This window comes from Myodes glareolus, chromosome 3 (assembly GCF_982192425.1).
Source record: "Myodes glareolus chromosome 3, mMyoGla1.1, whole genome shotgun sequence".
Lineage (NCBI taxonomy): Eukaryota > Metazoa > Chordata > Mammalia > Rodentia > Cricetidae > Myodes > Myodes glareolus.
Genome location: NC_142028.1, coordinates 75,770,603 through 75,789,434, shown reverse-complemented (window position 1 = coordinate 75,789,434; position 18,832 = coordinate 75,770,603). Strand labels below are relative to the sequence as shown.

At 53.4% G+C, this 18,832-nt stretch overlaps 1 protein-coding gene across 5 annotated transcripts in view; it reads left to right on the top strand.

Moving 5' to 3' along the window:
- The first annotated feature begins 2,695 nt into the window (after positions 1–2,695).
- The window catches only part of Slc6a9 (solute carrier family 6 member 9), a 36,858-nt gene continuing 20,721 nt past the window's right edge, over positions 2,696–18,832 (top strand). Inside the window, exons 1-2 of one of the 5 annotated variants that reach the window (XM_048450515.3) lie at positions 2,696–2,809; positions 11,204–11,312. In XM_048450515.3, coding sequence (XP_048306472.1) covers positions 11,283–11,312 — 30 coding nt within the window. In that variant the 5' untranslated portion in view covers positions 2,696–2,809; positions 11,204–11,282. Of the gene's footprint in view, positions 2,810–3,552; positions 3,755–11,203; positions 11,313–17,771; positions 17,909–18,832 lie in introns of those variants that run through there. The other 4 variants (XM_048450514.3, XM_048450517.3, XM_048450513.3 and 1 more) reach the window with 4 other exon arrangements.

The following is an 18,832-nucleotide window of genomic DNA, read 5'->3' as shown; positions in this document are numbered from 1 at the left end:
TTCCCAGCACACCGTGGATGCTCAAAAATATTTGGTCGAGTGCCCCTGCATTTTGCAGATCTTGTGACCAGGGTTGGGTGGGTCTGAGGAAAAGCCATTCTTCCTGTAGCTCCTCTCCAGCACCTAGGAGGGAGCTTGAGAGAAGCGTCATGGCATCTGTCAAGGCTTCCTCCAGCCCACTAGTCATGTCTACTCCTCAGCTCACACCAGTCCACAGGGCCACCCCGCCCCTTCTCTTCTTTAGTGAACTAGGACCTTGGAGCTCTGCAGGTAGGATGCTGAGAACATTGGGTGGCAGAGTCGCTCAGCATCATGACCACAGGTTTCGAGTCCTCTACAGTGTTGGGAATACTGGCTTCCCTGGCACTGTAAAGCCCTGTTAAACGTATTTAAGAATTGACTGCTCTAGAAATTTGGATGGCTACTTGGATGGGGCCCAAATCGATGCTTCCTGATTTTATGCCTAATTTCATTCAGGGCCACTGAGGTCCAGTCTGGATTGACATAAGATGGCAAGGGTGGGGGTGATACGAGCTGCCCGAAGGCGCCCCAGAGAAACTCCTGGATCAAAGCAGCTGTTCTGAATTGGGTCAGGCAGGGAGGAGTCATGTAATGACAGTTGTTTCAAGTTCAAGAGAGGATGAACCTGAGAGCAAAGCCAAGGCCAAGTCTTCCTCACAGAGCTTCCCAGGCCATGAGGCTGTGACTCTAAGCCCCACCTTGAATTTCACAGCTGCACCCCTCCGTCAAGGTGCCTCTAAAAGCGGTTCAAGTCTGACACCCTTTTCCTGTACCTATGCTGACTGACTAAGTCCTCTGAGACACGGAACTTAATTCTGCCGGCTTGCTGGTGAAAACAAACAGGCACCCAGACAGTACTGGGGGACCTGATGCTGGGCCCAACCCTCCCAGGAAATAACTCTGTCTATAACTAAGGTTCCTGAGACACACCTAAACCCACAGTGGGTGTGGCCCAGCACTGCCTGCCCACTTGCTGTCCTGCCCTCAGGTAGCAGGCTGTTGCGATGTGACCCCATCCTTCCTTCCTCCTGTCTATCCTCAGATCTGACCTCCCCTCTCTCCCACTGACTGGTCATGTCTTTTCTTCCTGTGGGCCAGCTGCCCAGGGTGGGGACCACCCCGCCAGGCATGAAGGCCATCCCGACTCTGACCTGGGCTAGGCCTGGACCTGTGTCCCCTGGGACCTCATTCTAATTGGAAAAAACAGACACTCTAGTTCCTGTCTCATGGAGACAGCTATTGACCAGAAAGTCTCTCAAGCTCCACCTCAAGACCCACGGGGAGCAACTGTGTGGCTGTCTGAAGCTTTTTATGAATCAGATGGGTAACATACACACATCCATTAATCTTTGTTTACAGATATACTTTCTGCTGTGTCACTGTTAACCTAGCAGAAACCTCATGGTCAGCATCCCCAATTTCTCCAACTGCCCCTAAGATAATCTTTACCTCAGCAGCATTGGGTTGCTTCTGAAATCCCAAACTCTCTGGTTGTACCAACTCTGCACACCTCCTTCTCCATACCTTCTCCAAACCTCCCTCTGCCTCAGCCCTAGTCTGGTGTGTACCCTGAGTATCTAGCTCTTAGAATCCCTGCCTCAGCTGTCCTTCAAATGGGCTCCTTAGAGAGACCTACTTTCACTGGGCCATTAACCAGAGAAGCAAAGGCAGAGACAAGAGGATTGTCAGGAATTCAAGGCAAGCTGGGAGCACACAGCAAATTCCATGCCAGTCAGAGCTACATACATAGTGGTTCACTGTTCAAAAACACACACAAAGCTCCCAGCTGGCACACGTCTTTAATCCCAGTACTGGGGAGGCAGAGGCACGTGGATCAGTCAGTGCTATATAGTGAGACCCTGTCTCAAGAAAAAAAAAGCAAATAAAAAATTAAATTTTTTTCTTAGACCCCTCTTAATGCCTTTTAGGTTCATTTCATCCTTAAAAGGAGGACGGGAGCCTTTTTCCCAACCCTCCCTCCACCTGGTGGCTTCTCCTAACAGCCTCCGATCTGTTTGTCTTGGAATAGAGCCCTTTTTGGATAATCTAGAAAGGAATCAGGGTAGAAGAGACCATAAACAATTTGTAGGGGAATAGCTCCTGGTAGGAAAGTTGAGAAGTACTTGGATACTATCTGCCCAGATCCAGGACTTGAGTGTGTGTGTGCACACACAACTGCACAGCTTGCTGCAAGACCCACAGCTACTTTTCCAGAGACTTCTGCACAAGCATAGTCAAAGGCCACAGACACAACAGATTGCTTAGATAGAGCTGTCTGTGTGTTCCTTCCCTACTCTATACAAAACACCTGTGATTTGTTCACAAGCGACTGTAAACCCCACACAGGCTGTATCTGCAGTTCAAGGGCAAACTCAAAAGGGACATTAAGCGTCTTCCTAGGTCTGATCAGATCTCAGTATGAACAGACCGTGAGTTCCACGACAGTAGAGAGCAGCATGTACGAACAGGTCCTGGCAAAGGGCACTGTGTACTAGAGAGAGGCAGAACTGAAGGGGTCTTCTGGCTGGACACCTGCCGTCCTTTTCGGTAATGATAAATTAACGCGGTGGATTCTCAACACCAGTTAGTCTTGTGCAACGTTGACATGGATGCACCTGCTTTTTGGAGCCTGAACGTCAATAAACAAACAAACGTTTCCTGCCTGGACAATGATGAGAACTCGGCGCAGAGTGGAATCCGGAGCATGTCCCTTCAACTGAGCACAGGCCCTAGGTCCTCTGGCAGTCGGTACTGTCTGCTTTGATGGAAAGTTAGTGGTTCGCTCAAGGTAAGCAAACAAGGAAGCCTATTCCCGACACCAGGCCCAACTGCCAGTCTAGAGCAACGGGTTTCACGAGGGTATGCATTTCTTTAACCCACCCTCTCCATTTTGCAGAGGAAACTGGGGCTCAGCCAAGCGCCTTTTGGTAGATACCGCACTCCAGGTTCTGTCTCCCCACGGAGGAAACAGCGCCTGTAGTCCTACCACCTGGGGAGGGCTGATCAAATCAGCGTTGGAAAGTTCCCGGAGAAAGGCCCCCCCCCCCCCCCCGGCCTTGCTGTTCCAAGGAGTGGGTCCCAGGCCTTATTCTGCTGTGCCCACAGTCTCTAGCGGCGCTACTCCAAAGGGAACGGAATTTGTTCTTGACTTCTCTCTAGGGGGAACGCAGGCGCAGAAGGCCAGGGGCCTGGCGGGCTAAATGCAGCCCCAACCCCCCAAAGCGCCCCAGGCCTTTTGGCTTCGTTCCAAGCCTAGCCTGAAGGGGAGGACATCTGCTTCCTCCAAGGGTCCCAACTGAAGGGCAGGGAGTCTGGGGGGAAGAAGAGGACTCCTTCACTGAGCCAGGGGTTCGCGAGGATCAATCATCTGAAAGCTAGAGCCACTTGTAATTTTATTCCCTGGTAGGAGGAGCCAGAGTAGTCGGCACGCGGGAGGGAGGAGATGGGACCAGGGCGGGGGAGGGCGGCCAGGGGAGCCGCTCAGGGAGGGGAGGGACTTGGCTAGGTTTCTCAAGCCTTCTTCACTCTCCAAACTTTCACCAAACTCTTAGCCCCCGCCTCCCCGAAACCAAAACACAACAAGCTCTGGAGGAGCCGCAAGCAACGCGGCGGGGCGGGTGGACTGGCGGCTGCAGAAAGCCTCGGGAGGCTGATGCAACTTTCCCTTTAAGAAAGCCACCTGGGCGCACCGCGGTGCGGACCCAGCAAGCCTGGGCCGGGGGGCTGCAGTATGGTAAGAGAACTGGGGGAAGGGGGCTTTGCGGCCCGCGCCTCGGTCTGTCCTGTGATGGTTCTGGGCGTTTCTGTGACTCTGGGAGGCTGAGCCCGAGGACCTGCGTGTGAATGTGTGTGCGGTGCGTGGATGCGACAGCGTATGTATGCTTGCGGGCATCTGTGGCTGAGAGTGTGAGTGCTAGCTGGCACCGGGATGTCTGTCTTGCCGCGAAGGTCGGGGTAGGTGCGCGAGTCTGTGTGTCATCGCTGTCACCAAGGAGCTAAAGCAGACGGGAGGGGGGGTGCTTTCGGGATGGGGGGGAAAGCTGCGTGCCGACGCCGGCTCGGTCGGGGGCGGCTGGCGCGGGGCTGTGCGCGCAGCGCCGGAATCGGAGAGTGTCTTCGGTTCGTCTGGGGCGCCAGTGGGTCTGCGGCGGAGAACCGGCGGCGGTGTCCCTGCCCCGCGTGCAGCCTCTCGCCCCACCTCCTCACCCAGCCGTCCTGGCTACCTATCTCGCCGCCCCAGCCGGCGGCCTCCCTAATCTGCCCGCCCACTCGCCCGCTGGTTCCCGCGCGTCCGTGGTTCCTGGGAAGCAGCGAGGAAGAGCCCCAGCGCCCTCCGGCTCTCTTTTGTCCACGACTCGCGTGGCTGCGGCAGTGGGAAGAGACTGCGGGCGGGGAGTGGTTTTGGGGGGCTGCTACTCGGGTCGGGGGCAAATCCGCACACTGCCACTCTGGGCGCGCCTGGGGCGAGTGCGGGCGGCCACAGGTGAGGCCTGGGTTCCCGCAGCTCCGCGGCGCCCGCCCCCAGCCTGCGCCCCGCAGCAGGCAGCCACTCACGGGCGGGAGTAGAGGCCGGCGAGCCGGGAGGGGGCTCGCCCGCAGACCCGGGAGGGGCCGAGGACAGGCGGGGGCGGGGCAAGGGGGCGGGGACCTCGGCACCCCGGTACTTTTCCACCATGGGGGGCGGGGCGGCCTTTTCCACGCCAGCTGAGAGACGCACACGTGGTGGCTGATGTAACGCCCGCCCCCCAACACACCTTGCACCCTGATTAAAGCGGATCGGTCTCATTTCGAGGAAGTGGGCACTCCGGGCGGTTCCGCGGCTCCCAAAGCGACCGCGCCCCACACTGCCCGCCCGCCCGGGGCCTTAGAGTCGTGGCCCGGCCGCTACTTAAAGGGGCCGCACCCCCTCTCGGGCCTGCTTTCCTCAGGCCACGCCCCTCGCGAATCCCTCTTAAAGGAGCTGCAAACCCACCCAGCGCTCTGACAGCTCCCTCACAAAGCCTGTTCTATTTATTTTTTTCGTTTTTTCTTTTTTGGTTTTTCAAGACAGGGTTTCTTTATGTAGTCCTGGCTGTTCTGGAACTTGCTCTGTAGACCAAGCTGGCCTTGAATTCAGAGATCTGCCTGCCTCTGCCTTAATGGCGAGAGCCAATGCTACCTGTTCCATTTCTTAATTGTAGCAAGTCTGACGCTGTGACCGCTAGAAGATAAGATAAAGGATAAAGAGCAAAAAATGGGCAAAAAGAACTTAGAGACATCCTGGATGTGAGAGTCAAAAGACAGAGTAGTGGGTGACAGGACGGGCTCTAGGGACCAGAGGAGACTGCTGAGCATGCCCAAGTGTTTTCAGAGACCTCAGAGAAAATGCCCATTACTCATCTTAAGTTCAGCCGGACTGCAGTGGTATAGCTCCCAGCACGCAGAAGAATCGCACCTCTGCCTAGCAGAGCTCTCCAGTTGGAGGGGGGCTCATTTGGACACAAGCAAGCATGCTGCTCTTGTGACTGGCATGCTAGTCAGTACCCTGGGTTCATGAGGGGTATTGTGGGAAGGCTGACAGCAGCAGCAGGTGGAGGAAGGCGTCATGAAGGCAGAGGCATGGGGACAACTGGGGACCGAGACCCTGGAGGCTCCTGAGAAGGCCAAAGAGTATCATGTTAATCAGATGGCAGCAAATGGCTTGCTTGGGGGTCTCAAGCTGGATACTTCATGCACCCAACAGTGTCCCGCCATGCGGCTGAATAGGGACCATGCCTCCTCCATCCAAACTGTGAAGTAGTTAAGGTCAGGGAGACCTGTTGTCAACCTTTAGTTACTAATGAGGACTTGGTATAGATGGACCCCTAAAATTGGTCTACCTAGAGGCTGGAAAGATGGTTCAGTGGGTAAGAACACAGTCTGGGCCTGGAGAGATGGTTAAGAGCACTGACTGCTCTTCCAGAAGACCTGAGTCTAGTTCCCAGAACCCATGTCAGGAGGCTAACAGTCGCTTGTAACTCCATCTCCAGGGAATGTGATAGCCTTCATAGACACACATATCTCTCCTCTATCCCATCACCCGTGTGATGGGATACTTACACACACACACACACACACATAAAAATTAAAAATAATCCAGGCAGTGGTGGCACTTGCCTTTAATCCCAGCACTTAGGAGGCAGGGGCAGGTATATCTCTGCGTTCGAGGCCAGCCAGGGCTACACAAAGAAACTTTGTCTGGAAAAACAAAACAAAAAAACCTTGTATACTTGTATACTGCTCTTGCAGAGAACTCAAAGGTTTTCCAGCACCCACGTTGTGGGGCTCACAGCCACCTGTAGCCGCAGCTCCAGGGGATCCGACTCCTTCCCTGCATGCCTTCCCTGTTCTCACTGCCTGTACTCACACACGTGCACATAATTAAGAATAAAAATGAATTTTTTGTAATTGGTCCACCTGACTGCTTCCTGGTCACCATGAAACCAGGAGCTTTAACATGGGCACATTAATGAGTAGATCTTTGACTACAGCCTCTGAAACCATATGCAGAAATAGACCCTACCCTGTTTTTTAAAAAAGTCCATTCGACAATCCCATCTGGGGAAGAAGGAAGTCCCAAGTAGCAAAGGGCTCTGTATCACCTTGGTGACTCACAGACAACCCAGTCAGTGTGTCTCCATTAGACCTCTCCCTTCTCCGAGCCTGCAGTACCGCCAACGTTCTCATCCCTGGGACCAGGAGTAGTAAGACCCTTCATTTTCTCTCAGCCACCCACAGGGAGTTAGTTCATCACCAAGTTCCATTGTGTTCTAACTTTCTTTCTCATCGCTGCCCTTTTGCTTGCATGGGTATCAATTTCATGATCCACGCCCCTTCCTCACGGCCCCGGCTCATCTCGTTCCTAGCTGATGACTTCTCTTCCATAATTGCTTCAGTGTTTTCTCTACACTATGTTGAGGGGTTCGTATGTTCTCTCTCTCTTTTTAATACGTCATTTCATGTGTAAGTGTGTTTATCTAGTATGTGTATGTCCACCACCTGTGTACAGTGCCTAGGGATGTGAGAAGAAGGCATCAGATCCCTGGACTAGAGTCACAGATGGTTGTGAGCCACCTAGAACTGGGAATCGAACTCAGCATTTTTGAAAGAGTAGCCAGTGCTCTTAACCACTGAGCCATCTCTCCAACCCCTTGGTTTATTTTTGTTGTTGCTGTTTGTTTGTTTTGTTTTTTCAAGACAGGGTTTCTCTGTAGCTTTGGGGCCTGTCCTGGAACTCACTCTGTAGACCAGGCTGGCCTCGAACTCACAGATCCGCCTGCCTCTGGAGTGCTGGGATTAAAGGCGTGCGTCACTACCACCCAGCTTTTGTTTTTGTTTTTTTGTTGTTAGATTGTTTGGGGAAGATTTATTTGGTTTTGGTTTTTTGTGGGCTATTTTTTTTTCTTTGTTTTTTCAGGACAGGTTTTCTCTATATCCCTGGCTGTCCTGGAACTCCCTCTGTAGCCCAGGCTGGCCTCAAACTCAGAGATCCTCCTGCCTCCCGAGTGCTGGGATTTAAGGCGTGCACCGCCACCACACCCAGTTGCCCCTTGTGTTTTGTTTTGAATTAGGGTCTTCCCGTGTTGCCCAGGCTCCTCTCATCCTTGTGGGTGCAGATGATCCTCCCTTCTGAGCTTCCTGAGTACCCGAGGCTGCAGGCAAGCAACTACACCCAAGGAGTGGAGCTTTCACAGTGCCCCTTCCAGCAACCCATTCTTCTCCTGCTTGATCTAATGCTTAACAGCCTTTAATAGCCACCTTGGGACTAAGATGGACATCCAGACCCCAAAGGTCCTTGCCCTGCTTATCCATCCATTTTGCCTTTCTCTTTGGCGACCAGAACTTTGCCAGTTTCATTTTCTCCGGTCACCTCTGACCTCTTCTTCCGTTCCTTACCTTTGCCAATTGTCCTTTTGCCCAGAGAAACCTCCCAGACTGTCACTTGCTATAGAGTGCATATAGAGAGGTTTTTTCTCCAGCACACTGTTTATCTCCATCCATAATTATTTAGTTTGACATCTGCCCCTCAGTCCCTCGCTCACCCCACTCCCTCTGCCCCCCCGCCCCCCGCCGCCCCACAACCATCTAGGATGCAGGAAGGCAAAGAGACCTTTGTGTTCTTGGTGCCTAGCATAGGTCTGGCCCAGAGTAAACCTGCAATAACTGTTTGTGAAACAAATGAAGGTAATGGTAGTCAACCTTAAAATACCTAGTGAAGAGTTCAGGCCAAATCCTGTTGGCAGTGGAAAACCCTAGGAGAGGACTGAAGCTTTAGGTAAAGTTTAGGGAAGATTAATGGATGGGAAGAGAGGAAAATATGGAGAACTTGTAATAGACACAGAAATTGGGCAGAGACCCCCTGGGCTTATCAAGGAAGGGGCTTATATCTAGCCGCACCCTCCAGCTTGAGAAAAGTCAGCCGCAAAGAGGTCAGATAGCACTCAGGATCGTAAGTAAGTAGTGACCAACCAAGGCCAAATCTAGCCCTATCTGATCCCAGAACTGAAGTCTTCACCGTACGCCACAGTGACCATGGCCTGCTGCTTGTTAGTGTTGCTCCGTGTATGGGTTGGAGTGGGTCTGGGGTCTCGGTATTTCAGGTCTGTGGATCTAGATGAGGGCCTGGCATCCTGTGGGTACTTCATTTTTCCCCCTAGTGCCATGGATCCATCCCAGGGCCCCCAGCATGCTAGTCAAGCATCACACTGACCTGTGCCTCTAGTAGTCCATTGGTTCCTTCTGAGTGGATGGATAGAGGCATCGCCCAGAATGGTAAAGGCAGGAGAAGCCACCAAGCTTCACACCACCTCATTCTCGTACAGATGCTAAGCAAGCTTGTCCTTACTAGAGCATAAGCTACCCAGGGGGGCAGAGACTGCTGCTGCATTCGGCATTCAGAACTCCAGTGACTGCCTGGGTGTGATCAGAGATGTCTGTTGGAAAAGTTGGCTCAAGCTTTCCAGACTAGGCACCGGCCTCTCTGCAAACCGCCAGGGAAGCTTCAGTATGTCCTGGTGAGGCTACTCTGTAGATGCAGACCTAGGATGTTCTTAGTGTACTGAGCTGCCCAGGGACCTGGCTTCCAGCCCAGAAGGTGGCTTAGAGTAGTATCATCTGCCATAATTGCTATCCTCCTTGTTATTACTGGTCCTTGACAGAAAAGAGGCAACTTTGGGATCAGACCTTCCTACGGAAGGGTTTGGTGGTTGAAGAGGACGAAGGTATGATTGCCTTCCGAAGGGCACAGTCCTCTTGTGACTGCTATCAGAAGACAAATCCATGAGCAGGGCTTCTTTAAGAGAGTACCTTCGAGAGGCAGATGCCAGCCCTGGCCACTGACCGCTTACTTCCCTCTTCATCCCTGCCCAAAGAAGGGGAAACCAAGTGGCTGGGACAAAGGCACCAATGAATCAAGGGCTGATTTGGATAAGTAAACAGTGGCCTACCTTTCCTCCAGACTTTGTCTTCCTGTGGGTGAGAGGTGGCCCTTGGTTGGTAGCTGCTGCTGATATGAATGATTCTGAATAGACTTTGGAGTGGAAATTTTCAGGAGCAGAGCCAAATCTTCCGTGGGACTGGTCTCCGTGAAGATTGAACCACATGGTCTGCCTAACCCCAGGTTTCCCCCCATGACTAAGCTCTTCGAGGCTCTCTACAGATTGCTCCCTCCTGAGATCTGTTCTGGCCGCACTGGGCACTGATGCGTGCATGAGCTTTGCCATTTCCCCCTCCTCTTCAGCTCACCTGCCCACCACATGGCTCTAAGTTTCCTATACAATCCCAGGGTGACAAGAACCTCATTCCAGGACCTCTGTCTCCCCAGTGCCCCTTCAGTGTAACTCAGCCTATCCTTGCTAGCTCACCAGTGTGCTAGGGCCTGCGCCCAAAGGGATAATGGAAGCTCAATCCCAAGCCTTCAAGTAATCACTGTCTTGGGGTCACGAGGCTCAGAACCAAATATGTGTGACCTAAGATGATAAGGGCACTAGGGCAAGTTTGTCCAAAGCAGACAGAAGAAGCTGGCGCTCATTCTGCTGGAGCAGTGTTGGGAAGGGCTACTACAGAGAGGAGGTGACATCTTGGCCCAGTCCTAAAGGACTTGCAGAATTTCACTCAGTACAACTAGAAGACCGTGTGGTAAAGCAGGAGGTGTGACTGTCTGGTGTGTCCTGCCAGTGATCAGTGGCAACAGCAACAAGCCCAGCCACCCTGGAGCCCAGGATGAGTGGCACTGGTGGGGGGGGGCGGGGACTTGTGGTTGCCCGGCTGGGGAGTGCCCACTGATCCAAACTGACACCCCTCCCCTCCTGGGGAAAGGTTGCAACCATTCACACAGATGATGAAGGACTTGGACCCCATCCCAGCTCTGTGTTCATTTTTTATCTTTTATAGGATTGGGCATCTGGAGAGTCAAAAATAGACCTTTGCCCATTGGGACAGGAAGCCTAGAGAAAAAGGGATCTGGGGGGAGGGTTGAGAAGGCAGCTAGGAAAGGGCTGGATCCCAGGGTCACTCAGAAGGGAGCAGGATGCAGAATGGCCTGGCAGAGGGAGTGGGTGCGCAGAAAGGGACGTTAGGTTCTTCTGACTGGTGGTGTGGGCTCCGTATCATAAGAATGTCATGTTGGAATCCAGCCTCTGCTCATTCCTCAATATCCGCAGTGCCCTCCTCTTACAGATCCCCACGGGCTCCATACTGGGACACGGTGAGTCCCCAGCTAACAGACATCCTGAGGCCAGGCTCTCTCACCTGCGATGTCCACTCTGGGTCTTGGTACCAGATCATACTCCTTTTCCCCTTCTCTGCCTTCTGCCTGAGAATGGCTTAGGTTGTGAAACCATCTCCATCTCACAAAGGTTTACAGTGAGACTCCCTCCCGCTTCTGATTCCATTCAAACTGATTTCTTCCTTCAGAGACCCTGCCATGCTGCCTGTCTCTGGTGGCGTGGCAGGACCTGAATTGTCGCCCTTTCTTTGTGTCTGTCAGGGCATTAGCAACCTTTCTGCTAAACTTTCTATTCCCTATGGTCCCTCACAGTGTCCTCCTTACCCACCCACTCCCGCCTCCAAAAGAAAAAATGTAAAACCTCTGACCTGATTCTTGTTCTGGGGAGCCCAGGGGTCCTGCCTGGTCTAGAGCCTGACCTCACTCTCTTCCCCACAGCTCTTGAGGCCTGTTGTCTGAAGGGCACTGAGTCTGCAGGCGTGATCCAGGTCTCCAGATCCACCAACCCACCGCCACCATGGTAGGAAAAGGTGCCAAAGGGATGTTGGTAAGTACAGGGGCCGGATTTTACGGAGGAAGGGGTGTCCTAAACATCGCCCTGTGAGGTCTCCTGCCAGCTGCTTGTCTTGACAGGGGGAGCCTAAGAGGTTCCACAGGGCCAGGGTTGGCACTACCATGGATCCCATGTGCCAGGGCCGCCTCAGGTTTGGACAGGTAACCCCTTACCCAGCAGGTTAGATAGCACCAGGCCCCAAGCCTGCAAGTGGGCTGGTTCTACCATAGGCCAGCAAAGGCCTGCCAAGGAGCAGAGCGCATGTGTCCCATCTTGGTCATAAGAGGTACTATAGAGTGGTCATGGGTTGTCCTGTTACGAGAACAGTAGGACGCTTGTGAATCTACCCCATGCCAACCTAATGCTGGGCATGCACAGACCTGTCCAATTTCACCAGCTTCTCTGCGGCCTTCATACTGCAGGAAGTAATGAATGCCTTACTAGGCTTTTCCGATAACTCCATTCCTCTACGGCGCTAGCCACAGCCCTTCCTTTGCCCTTGATCTTAGAGCTCAGGAAAGGTGCCAGTGAGGCCCTTCAATAAACAAGAGCCTAGGTTAAGTCCCTCCCCACCCCTACCTTTTTGAGATAGAGTCTCACTGTACAGCTCTGGGTGTTGATGTGAGACTCACTGTGTAGATGAGATCTGCCTGCTTCTGCCTCCCAAATGCTGGGAGCAAAGGCTCAGCTCTTTTCTCCAGCCCTGCCCAGAACCCCCAGCTCCCAGTCCCTGACTCAGTTCCTCATGCATGCTCCAAAGTAAACCCCTTCTTTCAGATCGGGTCTGAGCATGTGTAGCCATGCTTGGCCCTGGGTCACATTCTTGAGAAGGAAGTGAGGAGGATGGGGCAGGTTGGCACTGGATGCAGGAGCCAGAAGAAAGTCGTAGGCCCAATCCTGAGTGCTAGGTTGTGTGTTTGCCCCTGGGATCTTGTGTCAGGGAGGAGCCAAAGTGGGCAGTTATTGTGGTGGAAGCCAGTAACCAAAGATAGCCCCTCCTTACTAACCCCCACCCCATCTGTGCCTTCTACTGCTTTCTTTATCCAGTCAAAGGCTGGTTGGCTTGAGGTCTCTGCTGAGCCCTCGCCAAATTAATTCTGTCTCTCACCAAAGATTGCTGTGATTCGCGGGCCCTGGTCGGGGGAACAGTCGCGAGCAGGTTCAGTGCCTTTCTCTAGACACCAGCCCTTTGACCCACCTCCCCACCCGACCCCGGCCTGTTCTAGAGTCACCTGCTCCTGTTGGGATGGGTTTGAACGGATAAAGCCTTTTGCAGTATACCTGAGCCGATCTGAAATCAGGGTTCTCAGGGACGTGCACAGATGGGAGAGATCGTACTCCCCGCACACTGGTTAGGGTGGATTCTGTGCAGACCCAAAGAGGATCTGGCCTTTTCTCTGCGGCGTCTTTGATTGTTATAGGCCCAGGTAGAATGTGGGGTCTGGTTCTACCCCTTCCTGCCCTGGAGACGCCGAGCCACGTGAAGCCCTCTGAACATGGCTGTTCCTTTTCTCTGGTGTGACCCTGGAAAGGCTAGACAGGCAGGAGAGAAGGGGGACCCACGCGGGCAGGACAACGAAGTGTGAATCACGAGGTCTCACAGTCCCTGCCCCAGCAGAGCTTCCGGGACTCAGTTCTCCGCTGGCCAGCCAGGCCAGTCAGTCTGTGGGCGGGAATGCTGTCTTGGGACTCCCATTCCCAGCACTCGGATGTGCCTAAAGATAGCTGACGCTTGCTTTCTTCAGTGTCCCCTGCCCTTTAGCTTTTACCCATTGCTGTGTTTGAGGCTTGTAGCGTCTGTCCCATGGGCACACCCTGTTGATGCTCTGAAATTAATTCCTGCCTCTCCGCTCCGTTCTGCTGATGACCTTGGGCTGCTCTATTCTTGAGTCTGTTTGGGGCAGATGCTGCCTCCTTCAATGTTTGTCTCTAGGATACAGCCTTGGCGGTGTCCTGGGCAGCTGGCCCCTGCTGAACCCCAGTTTTGCTCTCTGACACGGGAGCTAAGTCCGTACCCCTTGGGTGTTTGTCTCCTAAGACCAAGTGGCTGAGCTGAGGAAATTCCTTGTAGATATGCTCCTACTTAGGATGCCCAGGAAGGTCAGAAGAGAGGGTGATGAGGGGTGTGTACGTAAGCTGATGGCCCTTGGATCTTTCCAGTTGTCTGTGGCAGTGTTGCTCTCTTGGTGTTCTGCCGTGTAGAGTTGACAGGTGATTCCCTACCACGGGATCCTTGTTTCTGTCATCCTTTGTCCCAGGTCTGACTGAGGGTGAGGACCTGGGCTATTCGGGTCTCTTCGCTGTCAGTAAGCACTCCGTGTTATCCTCAATACTTCTTCCTGGCCTTGGGAGCAGGTGTCCCGTGGAGAAGCAAGTCACTTTCCAGCACGTGCCCAGGCCCACGTGCTTGCTGCACGTGCCCTTCTCCCCACTCTCAGCCCAGATGGTCTCTGCCAGGCCAGCTCAGCTGCCTTCCTCACGGCTCAGTGGCTCCCAGGACAGGGCCGCAAGAGAACCCAGCTGGCCAGGGTGCCTCGAAGCAGGGAAGCAGCTGGGATGCTTGGGGCCACTGGGGTTGGATGAGACGGTCCTTCCATGAAGACCTAGAGTCTCTACACATGTGGGGCAGGGCTCGGTCTCCAAGGACAGGAACTGGAGGAGGACAGCCTGAAACAGGCAATGTGAGTGCCCCCGCTGCCACAGTTTGAGTCCCCCCCCGTCTCACACTAAGTTTCCATGTTGGCCTTCTCAGTCCCTACCTATGTGTTGAGTCTTACTTCTTCCCATGTGTGACACACTGGTTGCCTTTGCCACTGGGAAGCCTCCCAATGAATAACAGCAGAGTCAGTCGACACCAGGGTCCTTGGTGCCAGAGCTTCTAACTCCCAGAAGGCTCTGCAGGTGCCATGGGCCACCTGGGGCTGCCCCACCCTCACCTGTTCCATTGTATTTTGTCATGAGGGTTTTGAATACCTCCTGCCTGCAGCATCTACACAGGGCCTGGAACACAGTGGATACTGGCTCACCAAGCCTAGTCTTGGCATTTAGCAAGTGCTCAACTAGTGCAGGCCTGGCACACAATGGTAGATCACCAAGCAGAAGGCTTGGCACATATTGGACACTCCCTTGGTAAAGGGCCTGACAGGGTTGGGTATAAGTCTCAGCATGTAGCCAATGCCTAGCTAGTACAGACTTAGTACATGTTGGGTGTACCCCTTATCACAGGGTCTGCCACCCAGTGGGTACTCATGGAGCATGGTGCCAGGTGCACAGTGGGTACTTAACCATATCTTGTCCTTGCCTAGAACAGGATTTGGCACACACAGCTTTTTTTTTTTTTTTACCTAGCGCAAGACCTCCTACCCCACAATAGTTGACTTGGCATGGACTGGCACAGAGCTATGAGCGTTGGACGCAGCCCATAGCAGTCACTCTTCTGATAGAACCAGGGGAACGCACAGTGGGTACTTTCCTAGTACACATCTGGCCAAGGATATATCTTTAGATTTAGCGATGCGTCAGTAGGCACTCTGCTATTGAAGGTCCTACCGTACAGTGAGTGCCTTCCTAACACCCTGCACATAGTGAGTTCTTTCTTAGTTCACACCTGGATCACAGTGGATCTCCAGCAGTGCGCTTAGCACTCGGTAGGCGCTCTGTCGTCACAGGCCGTGGCACACAGTGTCTGCTTCCCCAGCAAAGGGTTTGACACATGCAGCAACTTTCTTAGCTCAGAAACTACACGTGCTATAGGGAAGTGCCCTGCTGGCCAGGCCAGGCTAGGCAACAACCTGCCGCTGGGCCCAGATGTGTAAGAGCTATACCTGTAAAATGGAATATCGAGATCCTGAGGGAAAAGGACTCACCCTCCCTATGCTTGTCCCTCCCTCGTTCCTCTCCTCTTCCCTGTAGCCCACCTACTTAGGCCTACAGCCTCACCTCCTCTCACACCGCTTCTGCTAGCTGTCTCTACACCCCAGCATGCCTTAGTCCCAGCTCAGCAGGACCTTCTCTCTAGAGCCACAGAGGACAGCAAGGCCCCTAGACTCCTTGCCCCTCTGGAAGGATGCCCACTCTTATTAAGAAAAGTCAGAGGCTGGGACTGGGGGAGTCGGCTTCCTTAAGTGGGGATGGAGCAGCTGGATCCCACTAATGAGGCCTCATTACAGCCAGGGCCCAGCTGGGCTGCTGCCTCCTGTCCCCATGGCCAGAGCCAGGGAAAGCCATCCAGCCAGGGCTGCCTGTTCTGGGCACCCAGCCCAGCGCAGGGCAGCCAGAGCCCAGAGCCCACCCTGGGTGGAAGTGAGCAGCATTTGGGCATCATGGGTGACTGGGTCTTCCTGGAGCCAATGGCCCAGCCAGGGCCTTGGCCCTCAATCTTTGCCTGCAGGAAGTAAGGGAGGAGTGTCTAGGGACCCATACTCCACGACACAGACCCAGTGAGCAGCTGAGTCAGTGGAGTCTGAGGCCGCTTAGGAGACTTACTCAAGCAAGGCCTCTCCAAAGTGGAGAGGAAAGTGTGCTGACATCATGGGGCTCCTGAGAGGCTGGTGTTTGCAGGTATGATGTGTTTAGGCAGAGCCTGGCTTATAGGAAGCACCAACTATGTACATCTATCTGTTATTACTAACACTAGCTGACTTCAGTGAGTGTATGTGCTACCCCATTTTAGAGAAGCAGAAACTGAAACCAGACAATTGAGCAAGTCACTTAAGGTTACATTTGGTGAGAACATCTGGGGCTTGAACCTAGGCCTGCTTGATTTGGTTTTTCAAGACAGGGTTTCTCTGTAGCTTTGGAGCCTGTCCTGGATCTCTCTCTGTAGCCCAGGCTGGCCTCGAACTCACAGAGATCCGCCTGCCTCTGCCTCCCAAGTGCTGGGATTAAAGGTGTGTGCCACCACCGCCTGGCAGGTCTGCCTGGTTTTTTTGTTTTGTTTTGTTTTTGTTTTGTTTTAGATTTAATTTTTTATTTTTACATTTTATTTTTTAAATCACGGTGGGGGGGCATTATGTACATGAGTGGGCAGGAGTCTGTGGAGGCCCGACGAGAGTGTTGGATCCCCTGGAACTAGAGTTCTATGTACTTGTGAGTTACCGGATGCAGGTGCTGGGAACCAAACCTGGGCCCTCTCTAAGAGCAGTATGCACTCTTAGCCACTGAGCCATCCCTCCAGTCCCAGACCCTATGCCATATTTTACCCTAAGCAATATTCCCCAATGAGGTCACACTTACAAACTTCCAGGAGAGCTATTCTTACACCAGAATTCATTCAGACCTCTATTTGTCAAGTTTGCTAAGACCCCACTGTGTGCTAGACCTTTGTTGTCTTAGTAGGTCTCTGGTACTTAACTTTCTAAGTCTCCTGGCATATGGCATCTGGGTAGCAGCGAGGAACTGACCAATGAGTGTGGTCTCAGAGAAGAGCAATTAGATGGGTCACTTGACAGAGACTGACACACAGATCTCACTCAGAACTGGATATGGCACACAGTAGGCATCTTCTCATATAGACCATACAGGTCAGGTGTAGCCTGATATCCACCATGGCAGAATTACCCAGCCTGCTCCTCAGATGCCAGGCAATGCAGCAAATCCCCACCTTATTCCACACCTGCCTCCCTTTGTGTGGACTCCGCAGTGACCACTTTCTTGGGCAGTGCTGGGTTTTTTCTTTTTTCTTTCTTATTTTATTTTATTATATTTATTTATTTTATTTTATTTTGGTATTTTGAGGCAGGGTTTTTCTGTAGCTTTGGAGCCTGTTCTGGAACTAGCTCTTATAGACCAGACTGACCTTGAACTCTTCCAAGTGTGAGCCACCACAGCCTGGCTAGTGCTGTTTTTCTTTAGACAGGTAATGGCCCAGTCACTAGACCATAGTCATGTTCTTCTGTGAGGACACCCCATGATTTTGGTTTGGGAAATCTAGAGTTCACAAGAAAAGGGTGCAGCCATGGGACCCAGATCTCTCAGTCTACGCCACTCACACACTCTAAATACTGTTTGCGGCGGACTGTGCCCTTCACCTTCATGTCCCCCAACTGTCAGCAGTGCCTATAGGGACAGAGCTCATCACTTAGCTGTAGCCACCGTCCATTCCAGGAGCCCACAAGTGCCCAGCCTGCAGTTCTCTGGAGGCCAGTTCTTTGAAGAGATAAGCCATCCTGCTGTTCTGTCCTTTGCTCTTGGTGTGTGTGTCTGTCTGTCTGTCTACCTGTCCGCCCGTTCATCCGTCCCTATGCATATGCATATGTGTCTGCATGTGTTCTAGTAACTTGCTGAAAACAAGGGAACAACACAACCCCTATGCCTCATTCTCCAGCTCTGGAGCCACCCGCGCTGGGCTGCATAGGGACTGGCCGGAGGGGGAGGGCCAGCGAGGGGGGGTAGGCAGAGCTTCAAGAGGAGATGAGGTGAAAGTAATTGCCGCTGCCCAGCCCGGCAGTGGGAGAGGCAGGGGATGTGTCATCAGTGTCACGCTGGAGCTGGCAGAGGTGTGAATGAGCGGTGGAGACACGCGTGCTGCGAGTGCTTGTCCCAGGATGGCTGCAGCTCATGGACCTGTGGCCACCCCTTCCCCAGAACAGGTCAGTCACCTTCCAGAAGGTCAAGGCCCCCTCCCTGATGCCAGGCAGGCTTGGTGGCAAGGCTGGTGGTGGAGCAGGGGACTGAGTGGGCTGTGCCAGGAGGGGCAGGCACAGCCAGTGAGTGGGACAGACACCAGCCAAAGTGACCCAGAAAGTTGAGACTGCAAAGGAGTGCAGGAAGAGGTAGCTGTGTGGTGGGGGTGAGAGGGAGGCGAGTGGGGGTGTTGGGGCTCCCCCAACCCAAGGACCTGCTGAGAATCTGCTCTAAGTCTCAAAGCTGCATTGTCCCAGCTCCCGGGGAGACGGGCCGGAGGTGCCCAGGAATTGTACTAATCAATACAGCCTCATTGTCTGTGCCACGACAGTTACTCCTATGGGGAGAGAGACTGTTGGGGGGGGGGGACAGGGAGTGTGGTACATGGGCTCAGTGGTGAGAGCTGGGGGAAGGGGACATGCAGAAGTCTTTGCTGGGAGGAGAGAGACCCTTTGGAGCATTTGCCAATGTCCAGGGCTAGTGCCTGCACGGGGTAGGAGTGTGATCTTCAGCCCGGGAAGCTGAGACTGAGTAAGGACGGTGTACACAGTACAGTTGATGGCAGTGGGGGTGAGGGGACCGGGAAAGCTACCCCTCTTCCCTGTAGGACATCCTGACTTGACCTTCTGAAGGCAAGAGAAGGAATGTCCTCTGAGTCTGGGCCGATTTTGGAGGAAGCATTATGTAGGCTGTTCTCAAACTTCAGAACTGGTTAGAGCCAAGGAACCAGGGTCACTTCCCAGAGTGCCATCCTTCTGTCAACGGATGAGGCAGAGGCCACCCCAGGTGCCTTGGCACAGTCTTCCAGGCTGCCAGACTTCTCCAGGAAGGAAGGTGAGGGCATGGGCCAGGCCCACCCAGCATCCTCCATCACTCTCCCCAGGCGCTGG